Source organism: Oryctolagus cuniculus, chromosome X (genome assembly GCF_964237555.1).
Source record: "Oryctolagus cuniculus chromosome X, mOryCun1.1, whole genome shotgun sequence".
NCBI classification, from domain to species: Eukaryota; Metazoa; Chordata; class Mammalia; order Lagomorpha; family Leporidae; genus Oryctolagus; species Oryctolagus cuniculus.
In genome coordinates, this window is record NC_091453.1 from 84,968,014 (window position 1) to 84,985,064 (window position 17,051).

General features: G+C 40.7%; 1 protein-coding gene across 2 annotated transcripts in view; it reads left to right on the forward strand.

Moving 5' to 3' along the window:
- COL4A6 (collagen type IV alpha 6 chain) overlaps positions 1 to 17,051 on the forward strand; it is a 312,961-nt gene that overhangs the window by 131,482 nt on the left and 164,428 nt on the right. For both annotated transcript variants that reach the window (XM_008272863.4, XM_070067442.1), the window contains exon 3: positions 13,065 to 13,148. In XM_008272863.4, coding sequence (XP_008271085.2) covers positions 13,065 to 13,148 — 84 coding nt within the window. The remainder of the gene's footprint in view (positions 1 to 13,064; positions 13,149 to 17,051) is intronic.

Sequence of the window (17,051 nt, forward strand, 5' to 3'; positions counted from 1 at the left end):
CTTAGACTAATTTGGGTAATACATACATGAAAAACTTCCTTTTTGTTTTTCTGACATTCAGTCTTGACTGAGCATCCTGTAATTTTATGCTGAGTCTGGCCACCCTAACTGTGTGTGAGCTGTGGGATCTTTGAACCTCAGGTCTCTTGCAGCCTTGAAGCATATTCCTCACCTGCTGCCAGTGACTAGCCTTTGGAGATGCTGCTCTTTCCCTGCTGCTCAGTACATTCTCAGTGAGAGAGGAAAGGGATGCATCTAATTTAAGAACATTATGGGCAACATTTAGTTTGTGTATTTGTATGTTATGCATTTGCTTAGCACACTCACTTTAAGTTCTAACTCAGCAGTACTACATTCCCCGAGGCCCTGTTTCATTCTGGATGGCTGGGGTTTTTCAAATGAAATCCAGCATGCTTATTCCTCTCCCACTCCCTAACTCAGTTATGTTTGTGTATGGTGTGAACATAGCTGGACAGATGTTGGAGGGAGAGGCCTTCCTGAACTACTCAGCAATGCCTGGTGTCAGCGTCTTCCTGAAAATAAAGTGTGGGTGGCAACTCTCACCTGATAGGGAGCCAACTCCCACAGGTCACTTCCTTCTCTTCCTAGAGTCTTTCATTCATAAACTCATAGTGAACCGTTCTTTAGAGGGAAGCACATATTTTTTTTTTCCATGAACTTTTTTTTTATCTTTTATTTAATGAATATAAATTTCCAAAGTACGACTCATGTGTTACAATGGCTTCCCCCCCATACCGTCCCTCCCACCCACAACCCTCCCCTTTGCCACTCAGAGAGAAGCACATATTAAACACAGAACAGGACCCAGCTTGGTTTTATATGTGTGTATGTTTACATTTCAATGAGCAGGTCTTTGTTTTAGAATTACTACATTAAAGCCATGCTCTCTGTACTATTGACACAAAGTTCAGAAAACTAAGATAATATCAAACCAGAACTGGATTAGTGGAAGAGTTCTAAGATTTTGAGTCAAACCTAGGTTTGAATATGTGTAACTCCCTAGCTCAGTAACCTTGGGCAGACCAATTATATAATCATTCTAGCCTCAACTCCCTCTTCTGTGATATGATGCTAAAAATAGTGCCTACCTCACAATGAAAATGAGACAGTTCAGTAAGATAACAAAAGTGAAGTACTTAGTAAGACACATAGCAGATGTTCACGGTAGCCATTATTATCAGTATGACATTAACAATGGGTCTGATCCAGCCAAAGAGGCCTCTTCAGATTTCTGGACCATAAGTAGGCACTGAAGTTTATAAAAGAGCACTTTGGCATCTTGTGTAATTTTTTTCCTTGGTAGATGTTTAGCTGTGCACTGAAGAAAAAAAAGAAAAAGCCCTGACTTTCAGTCTTCATTTTGTCACTTAGCTAACAATGACATCAGCTCTATGAAACTCAGGAGGTTTTTTATTTGTTTGTTTTAAATAATTTTATTAATATAAAGCGAACAGATTTCATATATTCCATAGATGCAATTCTAAGAAGATAACCATACACTTCCCTTCCTCTGCCCCTCAATGTCCCCTCTTTCCTTCCCTTTTTCTTTTAATTTTCATAATAAAATAATTTCAGCTTACTTTACAATCACAGGCTTAATGCAACACTTACCATAATGTTCAATGAGTAAAAATTAGAAAGACCACTGTTCCATAGGAATATAGACAAAGACTAAAAACAATAATCAAACCATAAGATGTCAGCTTCATTAAAATACTATTTTTGTATTCTATATTAACTACCACATATCAGAGAAAACATTTGATATTTGTCTTTTTGGGACCAGCTTATTTCACTAAGCATAACAGCCTCCAGTAGCATCCATTTTGTTGCAAAAGACAGGATTTCATTATTTTTTATGGCGAAGTAGTTTTCCATGGTGTGTATACCACATTTTCTTTATCCAGTTATCACTTGATGGACATCTGGGTTGATTCCATATCTTAGGTATTGTGAATTGAACTACAATAAGCATGGGATACAAATGACTCTGTCATATGCTGATTTCATTTCCTTTGGTTAAATTCCTAGGAGTGGTATGCCTGGATCTATTTTCAGGTTTCTGAGGAATCTCCATACTGTGTTCCATGATGGTTGTACTAGTTTACATTTCCACCAACAGTGAATTAGGGTACCTTTTTCTTCACATCCTCACCAGAATTTATTATTTTTTGATTTTTGGGTGATAGCCATTTTAACTGAGGTAAGTTGAAATCTCATTGTGGTTTTTATTTGCATTTACCTGATGGCTAGTGAGCCTGTGAATTTTTTCATGTGTCTGTTGTATTTCATCCTTTGAAAAATACCTGTCTAAGTCCTTTGCCCATTTCCTAACGTTTGTTTTGTTATTGGTGAGTTTGAGATCTTTGTAGATCCTGATTATTAATTAATCTTTTTTTTAACTTTTATTTAGTAAATATAAATTTCCAAAGTACAGCTTATGAATTACAATGGCTTTCCCCCCTCATAACTTCCCTCCCAACCGCAACCCTCCCAACTCCCGCTCCCTCTCCCATTCCATTCACATCAAGATTCATTTTCAATTATCTTTTTAATTAATATTTTATCAGATGCATAGTTTGCAAATACTTTCTCCCATTCTGTCAGTTGCCTCTTTATTTTGTTGAGTGTTTCCTTTGCCATGCAGAAGCTTCTTAGCTTGATGTAATCTTATGTGCCTGCTTTTGATTTCATTGCCTGTGCTCCTGGGCTCTTTCCCCAGAAGTCTTTGCCTATGCCAATGTATTGATCCTGCAGCACCACCATCCCTTATAAGAGCACCAGTTTGAGCCCAGGCTGCTCCTCTTCCGATCCAGCTCCCTGCTAATGTGCCTGGGAAGGCAGCAGAAGATGGACCAAGAACTTGGGGCCCTGCCATCCATGTGGGAAATCTGGATGAAACTCTTGGCTCTTAAATTGATTCTGGCCCAGCCCTGGCTGATGCAGCCATTTGGGGAATGAACCAGCAGATGGAGGATATCTCTCTCTGTCCTTCCCTCTCTCTGTACAACTCTGCCTTTAAAAAAAGTGTTAATTTTTTCCCCTTTTTTTTCAAAAATAGTTTTGTTTCAAAAGTAGTTTCCTTTGTTTCAAAAGTAGAATCATATATTAAGGTTATTTAGAAGGTGTACAGGGCCGGCGCCACGGCTCACTAGGCTAATCTTCCACCTAGCGGCGCCGGCACACCAGGTTCTAGTCCCGGTTGGGGCGCCGGATTCTGTCCCGGTTGCCCCTCTTCCAGGCCAGCTCTCTGCTGTGGCCAGGGAGTGCAGTGGAGGATGGCCCAGGTGCTTGGGCCCTGCACCCCATGGGAGACCAGGAAAAGCACCTGGCTCCTGGCTCCTGGCTCCTGCCATCAGATCAGCGCGGTGTGCCGGCCGCAGCGTGCCGGCCGCAGCGGCCATTGGAGGGTGAACCAACGGCAAAGGAAGACCTTTCTCTCTGTCTCTCTCTCTCACTGTCCACTCTGCCTGTCAAAAAATAAAAAAAAGAAGGTGTACAAATGGTACAAATAATGTAAATTAAATAGTGTGATAATCATAAACAATGCAAAAAGGAAAGGTAACTCTCTCAATATTCATCTCTCTTTCCCTGACTTCTAAGTTTTAGGATAATTACTGGATTTAGTGTCAGCAGATCCAATAGAAAAAAAATGAGTGGCATATATAATGAGGATATTAGCTTCTCATTCCAACTCTGATACTTTACTTCATATGTTGAAGAAACCATCTAACAACTGAACCTTCACTGGTTCATCTTTAAAATGGGAATTAGTCATTGAGTGAATACCCATTAGGTGCCTTCATGCACAATGCTAGATACTATAATTACAAATAATATCATCTAACCTATATTAAACATATTATGTGTGCCAAGCACTACACAAGGGGCATTGTATCTTTTACCCTCATGAAATCCTGAAAAGTAAAATATTATCCCTATTTTATAACTTAGGGAATTGAAGCTTAGAAGATTTAAGTTGATTCATCTTATGGTGAACAAACCAAAGCCTTCATTTCAAAGGAACTTAATGTTTTAGGAGGAAAAGTAGAAATGTAAATAATCCATGTAATATTGGGTATGTGTTTATGTCCCCTAGACATACATACATCTAACATATCTGTTTTGGAGTTGTGGCGGAAAACCTGCTGATACTTGATGCGAAACCTATTTTGAAGAAACCTGAAGTTACGAAAACAGGACAGATTTTGTTATATTGTGTGAAACCAGGATTGAACAGCCATTTCATCCACCATTTACTTAGCTGATCTAAAAAGTATTTATGATATTCCAAGAATTGTCTTGTTTTGCACTATGTAAAACATTAACAGACTTTAGACTCTTTGACGTAACACCTCTTTTTTTCTTTTGAGTCACAGTCACTGTCCCAAAACCCATGCATTGCTTCAGCTCTACCAGCATCAACCATCTGTTGATCCTACTACCTTTCTGCTGCCCTTTAACCACTGCCCATTCTCAGTTCCCTGTTTAGGAAGCCTGGATTCCATGGTCCATCATTGTAATCAGTTCTTTCCATACACCCATGACTCCCTTGCCTCTCTTTTCTTTTATAATTCTCACCTAGCAGAATACAGTCCTGATTAAATCCAACTCTTCTTCAGATTAATCTGTATCTGTACCCATGTGACTGGACAAGGCTAAAGAAAACCTTACAATATTGGTCATTGGTGTTCCTTAAAGTCCATGACCACTAATCTTCAGTGGGCCCTTGGAGCTGTCTGGCAGTTCTGTCACATTTCCCTATTCACATTCTCTTACTCTCCAAATTGATTGTTTTACATCTTCTCTCTCCTCAAGCCTCCAGGACCTTCTCTCCATTCTTACTTTCAGGTGACAACATTGATTTGTGTTTCACTGGGGGACAAAAGTATAATTAAGACAATTCCTGGATACTCAGAATCACCACATCAACCAACCTACATGCACATGTATCCACATAGTCTTCCTTCCCACCTCTCAAAGTAGAGAACTTTCCACACTCTTATCCAAGGGGCATGCCACCAACTTGTGTATGAGAAACCATTGTTTCTCATCTAATTATAGTCACCCTCCCCAACAATTCCTGTCCCCCACCCACAAAAACACATTTGACCTTGAAATACTAACATATTCCAAAATTTCCAATCTTAAAAAAAAAAAAAAAAAAACATTCTTTTGGCCTTCTATCCCTCTGCAGCTAAACTGTCATTTATCACTTTCCCTTTACTACTTGAGATTGGATTTCTCTAGTTCCTCATTTCCCATGCCCTGTTGAACACACATAATTGACTTTTTAAAAAAGATTTATTATTTATTTGAAAGTCAAAGTTATACAGAGAAACAAGGAGAGGCAGAGAGATGATAGAGAGAGAGAGAGGCAGAGAGAGAGAGAGAGAGAGTCTTCCATCCACTGGTTCATTCCCCAGTTGGCTACAACAGCTGGAGCTGCGCCCACCCAAAGCCAGGAGCCAGAAGCCTCTGCTGGGTCTCCCACGTGGGTGCAGGGGCCCAAGGACTTGGGCCATCTTCCACTGCTTTCCCAGGCCATAGCAGAGAGCTGGATCGGAAGTGGAACAGCTAGGACTTGAACTGGCATCCATATGGCATGGCAGTGCTGCAGGTGGTGGCTTTACCCACTACACCACAGTGCCAGCCCCATAATTGACTTTTATCTCCACCAAACCATTGAATTTCTCTGGTCCAGATCACCACATTGCTAAATCCATTGGTGTGTTATCAGATTTCATCACCACACTTTACTACTCTTTCTGCCCTTTAAATGTTTTTTATTATTATTATCATTATTATTTGCCATCCGGGACCCTGTCTAAGTTGTTTCTCTACCAGTCTCACTGGATATTCCTGGTGCCCCGTTACGCTGTATCCACGCTGAAGTGCCTCACTGCTCCATTCGAGAACAGGCTCTCTAACCTTCATCTGCGTTCATTCCCTCGGTGTTCTCATCTCACCTTGTGGCTTTATGTATCATTGGTGGCAGAGATGGTGCTCACAAGCAATCCATGTTCTCTCCTGCCTCTTATGTTATGCTTTCCAGTGTATCTGTTTTTTGGGGGGATTATGAGCACAAACCATGCACGAGTCCAGTCAGGGGAAGTTAACACAAAAAGGGTGCTAGCATGTGAGACAGTGGAGGTGTAGACAAAAGGAGCTTAGAAATCCAACTCACCTTTGGAAGAAGGACACTAAGGAAAGCTGCCTGCCCCTCACTGGATTGTGACATGAGCAAGAAATAAAACTTCCTTTGAGATAAGCCATAGAGATTGCAGGTGTGTTCCTACAACATAGTTGAATGTATACTGACTAAGGCACCACGTTCACATCTTCAAGCTAGCTGTCCTCTTTGAACTCCAGACTTCCATAGCCAGCTGTCTACTCCACTTCTCCATTTCGAAGTCTAATAGACATTTCAAAAACATAATTTCTGATGTCCTTAAGTCATCTCCTCCAACAGTTTTTCTCCATCTTAATAAGTGGCAGTTACATCCTTCTGGTTGCTTAATAGAAAAACCTTAAAGTCATCCTTGATTCCTCTCTCTCAGTCGCATCCCACCTCCAATCCATCAGCAAATCCCAGCAGTTCTACCATCAAAATGAATCTGGGGGCTGGCACTGTGGCGTAGCAGGTAAAGCCACCACCTGCAGTGCCGGCATCACATGTGGGTGCCGGTTTGAGTCCCGGCTGCTCCACTTCCCATCCAGCTCTCTGCTATGTCCTGGGAAAGCAGTAGGAGATGGCCCAAGTCCTTGGGCCCCTGCACCCTCGTGGGAGACCCAGCAGAGGCTCCTGGCTCCTGGCTTCAGATTGGCACAGCTCTGGCCATTGCAGCCAATTGAGGAGTGAACCAGCGAATGGAAGACTTTCTCTCTCTCTCTCCCTCCCTCTCCCTCTCTCTCCCTCTATCTCCCTCTCCTATGTACTTTCAAATAAATAAATAAATCTTTTAAAAAATGAATCTGAACTCTTCTCCCTTCTGACGGTCTCTGTGACTGCCCATCTCGCTCTGGCCACCAGCGTCCTTCTGTGAGACCACTACATCAGCCTCCTAGCTGGCCTTCCTGCTCTCGTGTTTGCCTCACTGCAGTTCATATGGCAGCTGGTATAATCCATGTCTAAAAAAGGCAATCAATTGGTGTCACTCATATGTTCAAAACCCTTCACTGACTTTCCAAAAGCAAAATTCTTAAGTGATATGTTAAATCTTATATGGTCTGGTCCCTGCTTTATCTCTGGATTCACTGTTATTCCATCAACTTCTTCACTCCACTCTAGCATTCTGACCTCTTTGCTATTTGGCCAAAACATCAAGCGTGTTTCCTTGATTATTGCCTTTTGCGCTTGCTGTCCCCTTTCTCTGGAATACTCTTTCTCTAGATATCTGCAGAGCTTGCTCCTTCATTTTCTACACTAGTGTTTCTTCAGTGTTAGTGTGCATTGGAATCAACTGAATGATTTCTTAAAACATGCATTGCTGGGCCCCACTTTGAAGTTTGTTTTAGTAGATCTACTAGGGGACAAGAACTCGCATCTCTAGCAAATTCCTAGGGCTCCTCCGCTGGTCCAAGGATAGTGTTTTGAGAAATACTCTTTTCTGTTCAAAAGTCATCTTATAAGTAAGACCTCCCCTGGGTTCCCTATATAAAACAGCAACCTGACAGCAACACTCCCTGTCCCTCTTGCTCTGATTTTGTTTTCCCCATAACACGTATCATTTGACAAATATGTACATAACATTTATTTTCTGTATCTGCCCTTTGTATTATAAATACCATGAGAGCAGGCACTTGGTTTCACTTGTGGCTATATGATATAGCATCTATCTTCCATATCTAAAAGAGTGGAGCAGCCACTATGTTGTGCTTAGTACATAGTAAGTGCTTAATAAATATCTGTGAAATGAATGGTCAAAATGAAATATTTCACAGCCATCCTTTTGTGACCCAAGCTTCTGAATGAAATGGCTCACATGATAACTCAATTTTGCAAATGATTCTAGCACTCCATCTAAACCCCTCTCACCTTCTATCTCTTGCTTCCTAGGTTACCTTTTAAATTATAGTCATTTCTGCTGCTACCCATGCCCGAAAACACTGCCAATGACTGGGAAAGCATATTGGCTGATGGAAGGACACTTTGATGTATCCCTTTATTGCAGGAAACCAGGGGAAGAGGGACAAGCCCAGGTGATACTGATCTAACGCTTGTAACACAGTTGTGCCAAGAACAGTTATTGCATGATCTTTTACTGAATACCTGCTGTGCCAAGGCTATAGAGAAGAAGACATTCTTCTAATCCAAATCTTGTGGAAGAACTAAAATAAAATATGGCAAAACACCATCATCAAAGAGCAAAGAATAAGAACTTCTTACTTGACATGGCTGAGAGTACAGCCAAAATTTTGAGCATCTTCATCAATAAGATGGTGTTTGAGCTGGTTTTGAAAATGAATATGTTTCATTCATGCTAAATGGGAAAGGAGAATAGGAGGGTATTTCCAACACAGGAGTCAACTCCAGCAAAATGATGAATGTGTGAGATAATAAAACTATTTAATAATCAGTTATCCACAAACTTCAACAAATCTAAGTGGACACCATGACCAAGCAGAGTGGACATCAATTGAAGACAGTGCATGGCCACACCATTATACACCACTTTACAGTCAGCTCCAGAGAGGGGCCAGAATGTTGTAGAAATGCTGAATGGCCTGGCATAGCTAATGCTAGTGTAATAATAACTGATACTTTGTGCTTACTATTAGTTATAGTGCTTTGCATACCTTATCTTATTAAGTCCAGGGGTTGGTGCTGTGGCGCAGCAGGTTAAAGCCCTACCCTGCAGTGCCAGCATCCCATATGGGTGCTGGTTTGAGTCCTGGCTGCTCCACTTCCCATCCAGCTCCCTGCTAATGCACCTGGGAAAGTAGCGGAGGATGGTCCAAGTCCTTGGGCCCCTGCACCCACGAAAGAGACCCAGAGGGAGCTCCTGGCTCCTGCCTTCAGATCACCTCAATTCCAGCCATTGTGGCCATTTGGGGAATCAACTAGCAGATGGGAAACACTTCTCTGTCTCTACTTCTATGTAACTATATCTTTCAAATAAATAAAATAAATCTTTAAAATAATCCTCCAATCAATCCCTATACTGTTGCCATCCTCATATGAAAGATGGCAAAATTGGGTGTCAGAGATAAAGTCACTTACCCAAGTTCACTTAACTCAGAAATATTACAGCTGAAATGTAAGCCTATACAGATTAACTCCATAACTTATATTCTTAACTAAAGTTTACTACCTCAGGGAAGGCAAGAGCATAGATTTGATTTTTCAACATTATGAGGGTATACAAATAGGTAAAATAAGCTGACTTTTCCTGTATAGATGTGAGTGTCTGGCTAAGGAAACAAGATTCCCAGTCATGCGCCATTATAGGAGTATCCCATAGCAACATGTGACCCTTGTGCAATGTGTAGGACATTTAGTGAGTGCTGTAGCTTCTTACCAAAACTGGAATGGTTATGGAGAAAATGGAACTTGAAATTAGGCTTCAGAGGTAAGGAATAATGGGAAGAATACAGCATTAGGTCAGAAGTGCTATGTCAACTCACTAGCAGTGTGACCCAGGTAAAGTAATTTCCTCTGTCTTGTCATCTGCAAAGTGGGTGATTTGGGTTACACTAGTGGTTCTTAATGGAAGTACCTCTTCTACTGCTTTCCCAGGCCATAGCAGAGAGCTGGATCGGAAGAGGAGCAGCCAGGTCTTGAACCAGTGCCCATAGGGGATGCTGGCACTGCCGGTGGCGGCTTTACCTGCTACACCATAGCACCAGCCCTGAAATTATCTGAGTTTCGAGCATAACCACATTTTATATATTGAATGAATTTTTTATGGTTTTATTGTTATGATTAAAGCCACCTTGTAACTAAAGGGAAAATTGTACTTCTTTCCCAGAACCTTGCCATGAGTTATTTGCCATTTCAGAGAATCACCGCAGTAATAGCAACTACGTTCCTGGTACTTGGGTCACCAGTAGCACAGCTCAGTGTCATTCTGTTCTGTGTGAGCAGGCTGTTGCATTCATGATGATTCCGTGTAGAGCTGTTAGCTGCTCACTTTGTTTCATCTCCTAATACAGCCAGACATGAGCTTTTACATACTGAAATATATGTTATGTTGATATAAATTATTTTCCTTTGCAATATGATTAACAAATATGTGTTTCTTAAATTACTGCTTATGTATCTATTATAGCTTATTTCTATGAATTTCTTTTTCAGGATAGCAAGGGAGAGTAATAAATAATTGCAGTAAAATTATGTGCTGGACTAATAGAGTTAAGTATTAGATTAAGTACTAGACGATTCCCCCAAGGCCTTTCCAGTGTTAATTTTCTGTGAGCATAAGGAAGGTTGGATTTTGAGGGGAAAGGGAAAATCTTCCGAGGTGACAATGATACCAGTGATGTGGCCTGGTTGTGGAGGTGTTGAAATGTCCCCCAGACAAGCCATAATAGGACAGAGGCCTCCTCATGGCCAAGTCTGGTCATGTTCCCTGGAAGCTACTTCTAACCCCTCCCACCTCACTGTAATTGAAGACTCCTGGGGAAGCTGCCAGGGCTGGCATTACAGGAAATTGCCTTTTAGCCAGTGGGGCTTCTCTGGTTACTTTCCTCAGTGACAGAGGACAGTGATGGCTTCCTGTCTGTTAGCTGGATATCTTTGCCTTCTTGTTCTGGCAAGCTCCTGAGAAATGCTAGCTTCTGCTCCTTATGATTTTACTCAGCTCCTGTTATTGGGATTTTCCCCCCGTCTTATCCAGTCCCCTTGTTTCTAACATCCATGCTTCATGTTGGGATATGGAAACTTTTGGTGTATAATAGATGATTCTTTTTCTTCTGGAATCTTGTTTTTTGTCGGTTTGGTGTTTGTTTGCTGATAGACGAATTTTATGGGACACCCGACTAGACACTGCTTGGCAGTAAGCCATAGCTCCAAATAGATGCCATTTGACTTTGACAACACCTACTGAATCTTCTCCTTTGAAGGGGATGACTTCTGTCATATAGGGATACGTGTTATCTTTTGCTCCCTACTAACTATACGTACCCATTAAAGACTACTTGCAAAATACAAAACGTTTGGAGAAGCAAATGCGTATTACCCATAACCACAAGAAATATAGTTTATAATATGAGACAAGTTGACAGCATAGGTAAAGGTTAAATTCAGTGCTCTTTGTTCTCAATTCTATACCAGCCACCAAGGTTCCTCCTCCCAGAGCACTTCTTGATATCAACCATATAAAAACTTGTCTGTCCTATACACCATAAAATGGAGGGCAAACTGGAAAGTGTACAGTAGCACTCACCATGTCAAAGGCATATAAGAGAGATAAAATATCTCATATCAGGAAGGTGTTTAGAATCTAAAATAGCAATATTTTGTCATAGCTCTGCCATCACTACCTTATTACCGAGGTGTTCTGGTGATAAAGTGTTGTGGGAATGTCTAAAGAGATAAGAGACCATTTGAGAAATTCACAGTGCTCCATGGGAATTAGGAAAAGACACAGAGTGCACAGAGGCAAGAATGATTAAGTGTGAGGCCAACTCATAAACATGCCTTTCTCTTTGGAAAAAAAAAAGCCAACATTAAACAAAAAAAGTTAGATGATACTAAATCCATCCCAGAGATAAAGTTCTTGTACAGATATTGGAATTAATGTTTTGCTTTTTTCCCAAAGTGGATAAGGTCAGAATGGCAGTTTTCCTCATTTTTGAGGTCTGGTTTTGAGGCTTTGGTACACAAAAGACTTAGAATATAGTGAGGCATAAGGGTTAAGGTCAAAACATTGCAGTCAGTCAGACCAGGGTTCAAATCTTAGCTTAATTCCTATAGCCATGAAACATTTTTTGCATGCCATCCATTGTTTTAGGTGCTAGTGTTACAATATTGGCCAAGAAAGAGAAGGTACCTACTTACATGGATCTTATATCAGGGATGATAGAATATATAATGAAGAAAAGACAACAGAGTGAAGTGATTGAAAGAAATAGAGACCAGTTTATGCTGAGTTGTTAGGAATGGCCTCTCTGAGAAGACAGTTGAACTGAGACCTGAAAATAGGTCAGTAATAAAAAACAACTAGAGGAAGAACATTCCAGGAAGAAGTAACAGCTAAGGCAGAGGCCCTGAGGCAAGAATAGTCTTGATGTTTTTACAGAATAGAATGAACCCACACCTATTAGATTGAAACTGAGTGATCCAGGGTTGGAGAGAGTCAACACGCACCAGGTCATGTGAAGGCTTTGTGGAAATTCACCTAGAAATCATCTTTATCTTCATCATCATCATCATCACCATCATAATCATAATCATCACTATCATCATTGTGGTCGTCATCATCATATTCATCAAGCAGAGGAGAAGAAAAATGAAATTGGCGTGTTTGGAGGATACTGTATGATATGACCTGATGAATTTGGATCTGACTCCTCAGCACAAAAGTACCACTATAGACTTTGAGTGGCATGCTAGAAATTCAACCCAGGGAGAACAATTCTGGGAGTAGAACACAGGGTGGCCATGTTCATCTCTCACTGCATTCCTGGTGCTTGAACATCTCTCAAGTTTCTGCTACAACTACTGCTTTATTAATGAGTTAAAATGCACAAGTCACTTGACTGGTATACATCTAAGGTCTATATTTAGCTCTCTGTTAAGAAATTATCTTGTACTTTGTGACTGAAATTTCCACCAGTGATGGGGCATCTAAGTCAGAGTTTGAAAAGCAGCTATCAAATTGGCTGTTTGGGAAAGTATAGGCCTGAACTAAAAGGTTGTTGGTTTTAGATGAGCTTTTCTTTAATTTCACTCATGACACTGTCAGATGAGATCATTTTGCTACTCTAAACTGACTTGCTTAGGAAGAGTGTGGCCAAGTGCTAGATTCCCTAGAGCAATGTTACTTCTTGGTTCACATGTTTTACTAACAGTTGTTTGTTTGTTTGTTTGTTTGTAATAGGGAGAGAAGAAGTCCCATGGACAGCCATGCGGGGGTCAAGACTGCAGTGGGGGCTGCAAGTGCTTTCCTGAGAAAGGAGCAAGAGTAAGTTGCTTATTTCGTTGTTGAAAGACAAATAGTCACAGAAGTTTTCTTTAGTATTAAACTGCTTAGAATTTGCTCTTTGACCTCATAGAACAAGCAAACTAATGAGGACCAGCTGGAAAGAGCTTTGATAACTAATGATAGGCAGAAATAGACTGATCAAAGTCTCTGAGGGACCAAGAAGAGGTTTCCTTCATTGACTTCCTGCCAAGGTTTCCTCAGGGGTTCATCTGGAGTATTTCCAAAAGCCAATTAGGTTGTGCAGAACCATATTGTGGTGATGGTTATAGATATGTGTAAATTTTCATAGTTCATTTTAATCTACTTGGTTCTTCCCTACCAGTCTCGGGAACCAGTGACCCAACTGTTAACTGCAGTCTAGGGATGGGACTTGTCCAAAATCACCCCCCTTGTCAGTGGTAGAATCAAGATTACAGGGTAGCCATAAGTCCAGAAATGCAGGTGACTGTACATAAGGAGTGGTTTATAGAAATTATGCTAAAACACATAGGCTATGTTTTAAAAAACTGTGACATATTCGATATATTGTCCCTCATTAGAAATGTACAGTTCAAATCGTACAAATTGCAATGAACATTGGCACAGCATCTCCACCAAGCCCAGTAATATGCATAACCCTCAAATGACTACTTGTATATCTGATTTTCACTGAACAAACTATGGCTTTAGCATAACCCATAGAAATATTCAAGGGGATTTAATTTATAAAATGCTATAGAACATATATATGATATTATGTAAATATAATATGTATGTATATGTGTGTGTGTGAGTGTGTGTGAGGTCTATGCTTCCAGAATTTATGGCTAGAGTAAAAAATTCGGATCTTCCAACATTGTGTTTGCACTCTGGTCACACTCAGGCCTAAGAGCTTACACTGTCACGGGAAGGTACCAGCATAAATAGGTCAAACAAATCTTCAGAAGCGTAGCCAAATAGAGAACACAGTGACCGCTCCACCTTCTCTTTCATTATCTTCCATTTACAGTGAAGTGAAATGTCAAACCCTGACAGAATTTGAAGGAAAATAATAAAAAGCCATCTCTTCATCAAAAGGGATCAGACCTATTATACATTAAAGACACAGACTTAGGGGATCATAAAATATGAAAGCTTCTCATCTTGTCCACTGATTATACAGAGGGAACAAACTAAGTAGTAAAATGGCTTCTCAGAACCATACAGCAAATTGAGGAGAGATTCCAGGCTATTACGTGGGTCCTTTGATTTCACACCTATTTACTCAACCACTTACCCACTGCTGCCTCCCAGGGAAGCATGTAAACTATAGCCACTAAGACCTACGTCCTAACCTCTGATCTACAAGCAGGAAACGTCTTAGAAAAAGCTAATTCTACAGCAATTATATGATTGTAAAACAAGTCTCCCTTGGTGCTCTCTCTGTACAACTCTTTTTCAGTGCATAATCAACAATACAAGGGGACTTGAAGAAAATCATAAAATTGGAATGAAAATGTAAAAATATTTTGGTGCAAAAATTTTAAATTCACGCATCATTTTTCATAATATGCATTCCATGAACTTTTTGAAGACCCCTCATATGTATACATAGGTATAAAAATAGTTTGCTTTTCTGATTTTCTTTTCTAAACTCTTGGCCTTCTTTTCACCTGAAATGTCCTGGAGATGTTTCCCTCTACACCAGGATTCCATTCAGCCATTCCCCTCTTGATGGAACTTTTGGTTGTTCCCATATTTTTGATAGTTTATAAAATGGCGATGCTACAGTGGAAATTTTTTAAAAGCTCTCTTTATCCTAATCTCTAGCATATCTAAGAATCTGAATTATCAGTTACAAAAATAATAGACTTGTTTAACTTTTAAAACTACTTCCAAATCACCCCCCAGCAAAAGCTCTTCTGATTTATACACCCATTAGCATGGCTCAAGCATGCGCATGTTTCGGCATCCTTGGTTGACTTTTTTGCTATTATCATGAGTAAAAATCATCTGAATTTTCTCACTACATATGAGTTTAAGTGTCTTTTTACATATTCACTGGAAGTTTCTATTTCTTTGATAAATTTAAATTTCCTAGGCATTTCCTCTACTGCCTTCCTACTGATTAAGCCTCCAAAGATATGACAGAAACAATCCAAGTCGAGGCAAATGAGATTTGAGATTTCACAAAAGGGATAGTTCCTGATGGATTTGGGGGTAGGACTGTTGGGGACACTATTAGACTCAGCAATCAGGGAACTGAAAAGATACTCTGGACTATTTATTGTGTTGAGGATCCTTTAATAGTAGAAAATCTTATATGTATGGACTTAACGTCAGTCTATACCGGGCAAGTGTGCCTACAATGAGATCATTGTTTAACCCCTGGCTGAGATTTTGGTCTTTGAATATGGAAGGCAGTGGATTTACTCTCTGAGGAGTCTTCGTTTGGTTTCCAAACGTCTAGAGCCCTAGTCTGCCTCCTGCTTTGAAAATATCTGAGTGGTTGAAGCAAGGAGGGATGGAGAAAAATAGAATATCACTGTACAGATTGTTTTCTTCAATATTTAAAAGACACAGACTGCACCTAGTTAAAACATGTTCCTAAAAGTTTATTTGTGAAGTCTGGAGTTTGTGAGAACGTTTGTCAAGATATTGTATTAGAGCAAGCTGCAATGCAAGAATGTCCTAGTTCCCAAACAGATAAGGAGGCCAGTGCTTACGGAGCAAAGGCTGTGAACATGGATGCTTGATGCCCGCACCACCATGTCCAATTTAGCCATCCACCCCTCCCTCCTACACTCCCAGGGCCATGCAGGATTGTTTGAAGTGAGCCCAGCGCTATTGACTCTGAAGGACAGCCCTTCTGCACCCCTTTTATGCAGATGTCAGAAAGATTTGAGACTGTTTTCCTTAGCTGAGCAGAGGGCCCCATTTGGATTTCAATCTATTCCTCTCAAGCTGGGAGGGGAAGGGAACTTTGGGTCAGCCCTGGGCAATGCTACGGCCCTCGGCAAGCCCGCCTCCGGCCTTGGAGGAGACGTCAAGCACATAGCTTGCTGGGCAGCGTGTACTTTTCCTTTGCCAAAGGCCTCTTGAGCTGACTAGGACATTTACACAACACCTAGCACTCCTTCAAAACTACAGTCCAACCCTTTTTTGGCTGAAAGCATCTCAGACCAATGTCTCCAAGCTCTGCCCTGCTGGATTAAAGCCCTTGCCTAACGCTGGTGCACTGCTTTGTACTTTCCAAGCATCTTCTCTCGGGGGCTGTAGTGCTGACTATATGGAACAAATAAATTGATAAGAAACTCACCCAAGACCAGTAGCCTTTTAGTGGCTAAACATTTAGCTTAGTTTAGGAGTATGACAACTTGAAAGAATGACATAACACCTAGTGTTAAATAAAGTATTTCCCCACCCCACCCCCCACCCTGAACACTTAGATTTATATTTAGCACTTGACTTTTGGTTTTCTTTCTTGACGGGCAGGTTTCACTACCTGGAAGAACTATTCTTTTGAGTTGTTCTCTTCCACAGTGTTTTTACCCTGCCATTTGATTGAGCCAAACATTTAAGGTTGACATTTCCATCCCCTCTCTTTTTCCCTACTGAATTTGAAAGCATTTCACCCCATCAGTGTGTGTTTATCTAAAGCTAGGGGCAAGAGTAGGAAGCTGCTTGTTTTGTTCTGAACCTAGCATTCCTCAGTATTGTTTAGAGTTTTCCCTGTTCTCACAATGTTCTGGCATTTATATACAGCACGGTGACCTCCTCATTTTCCATGACATGACATCCAAAGGAGAATTAGCACAGATAATCCAAAAACAACATGGAATGTTTAGATTCCCCTCTAGGTAAGGGCTATTTGCCCCCTGTTTTATGGCTTGGGAAGATTTGTTCTAACTTGACAGTTTATGA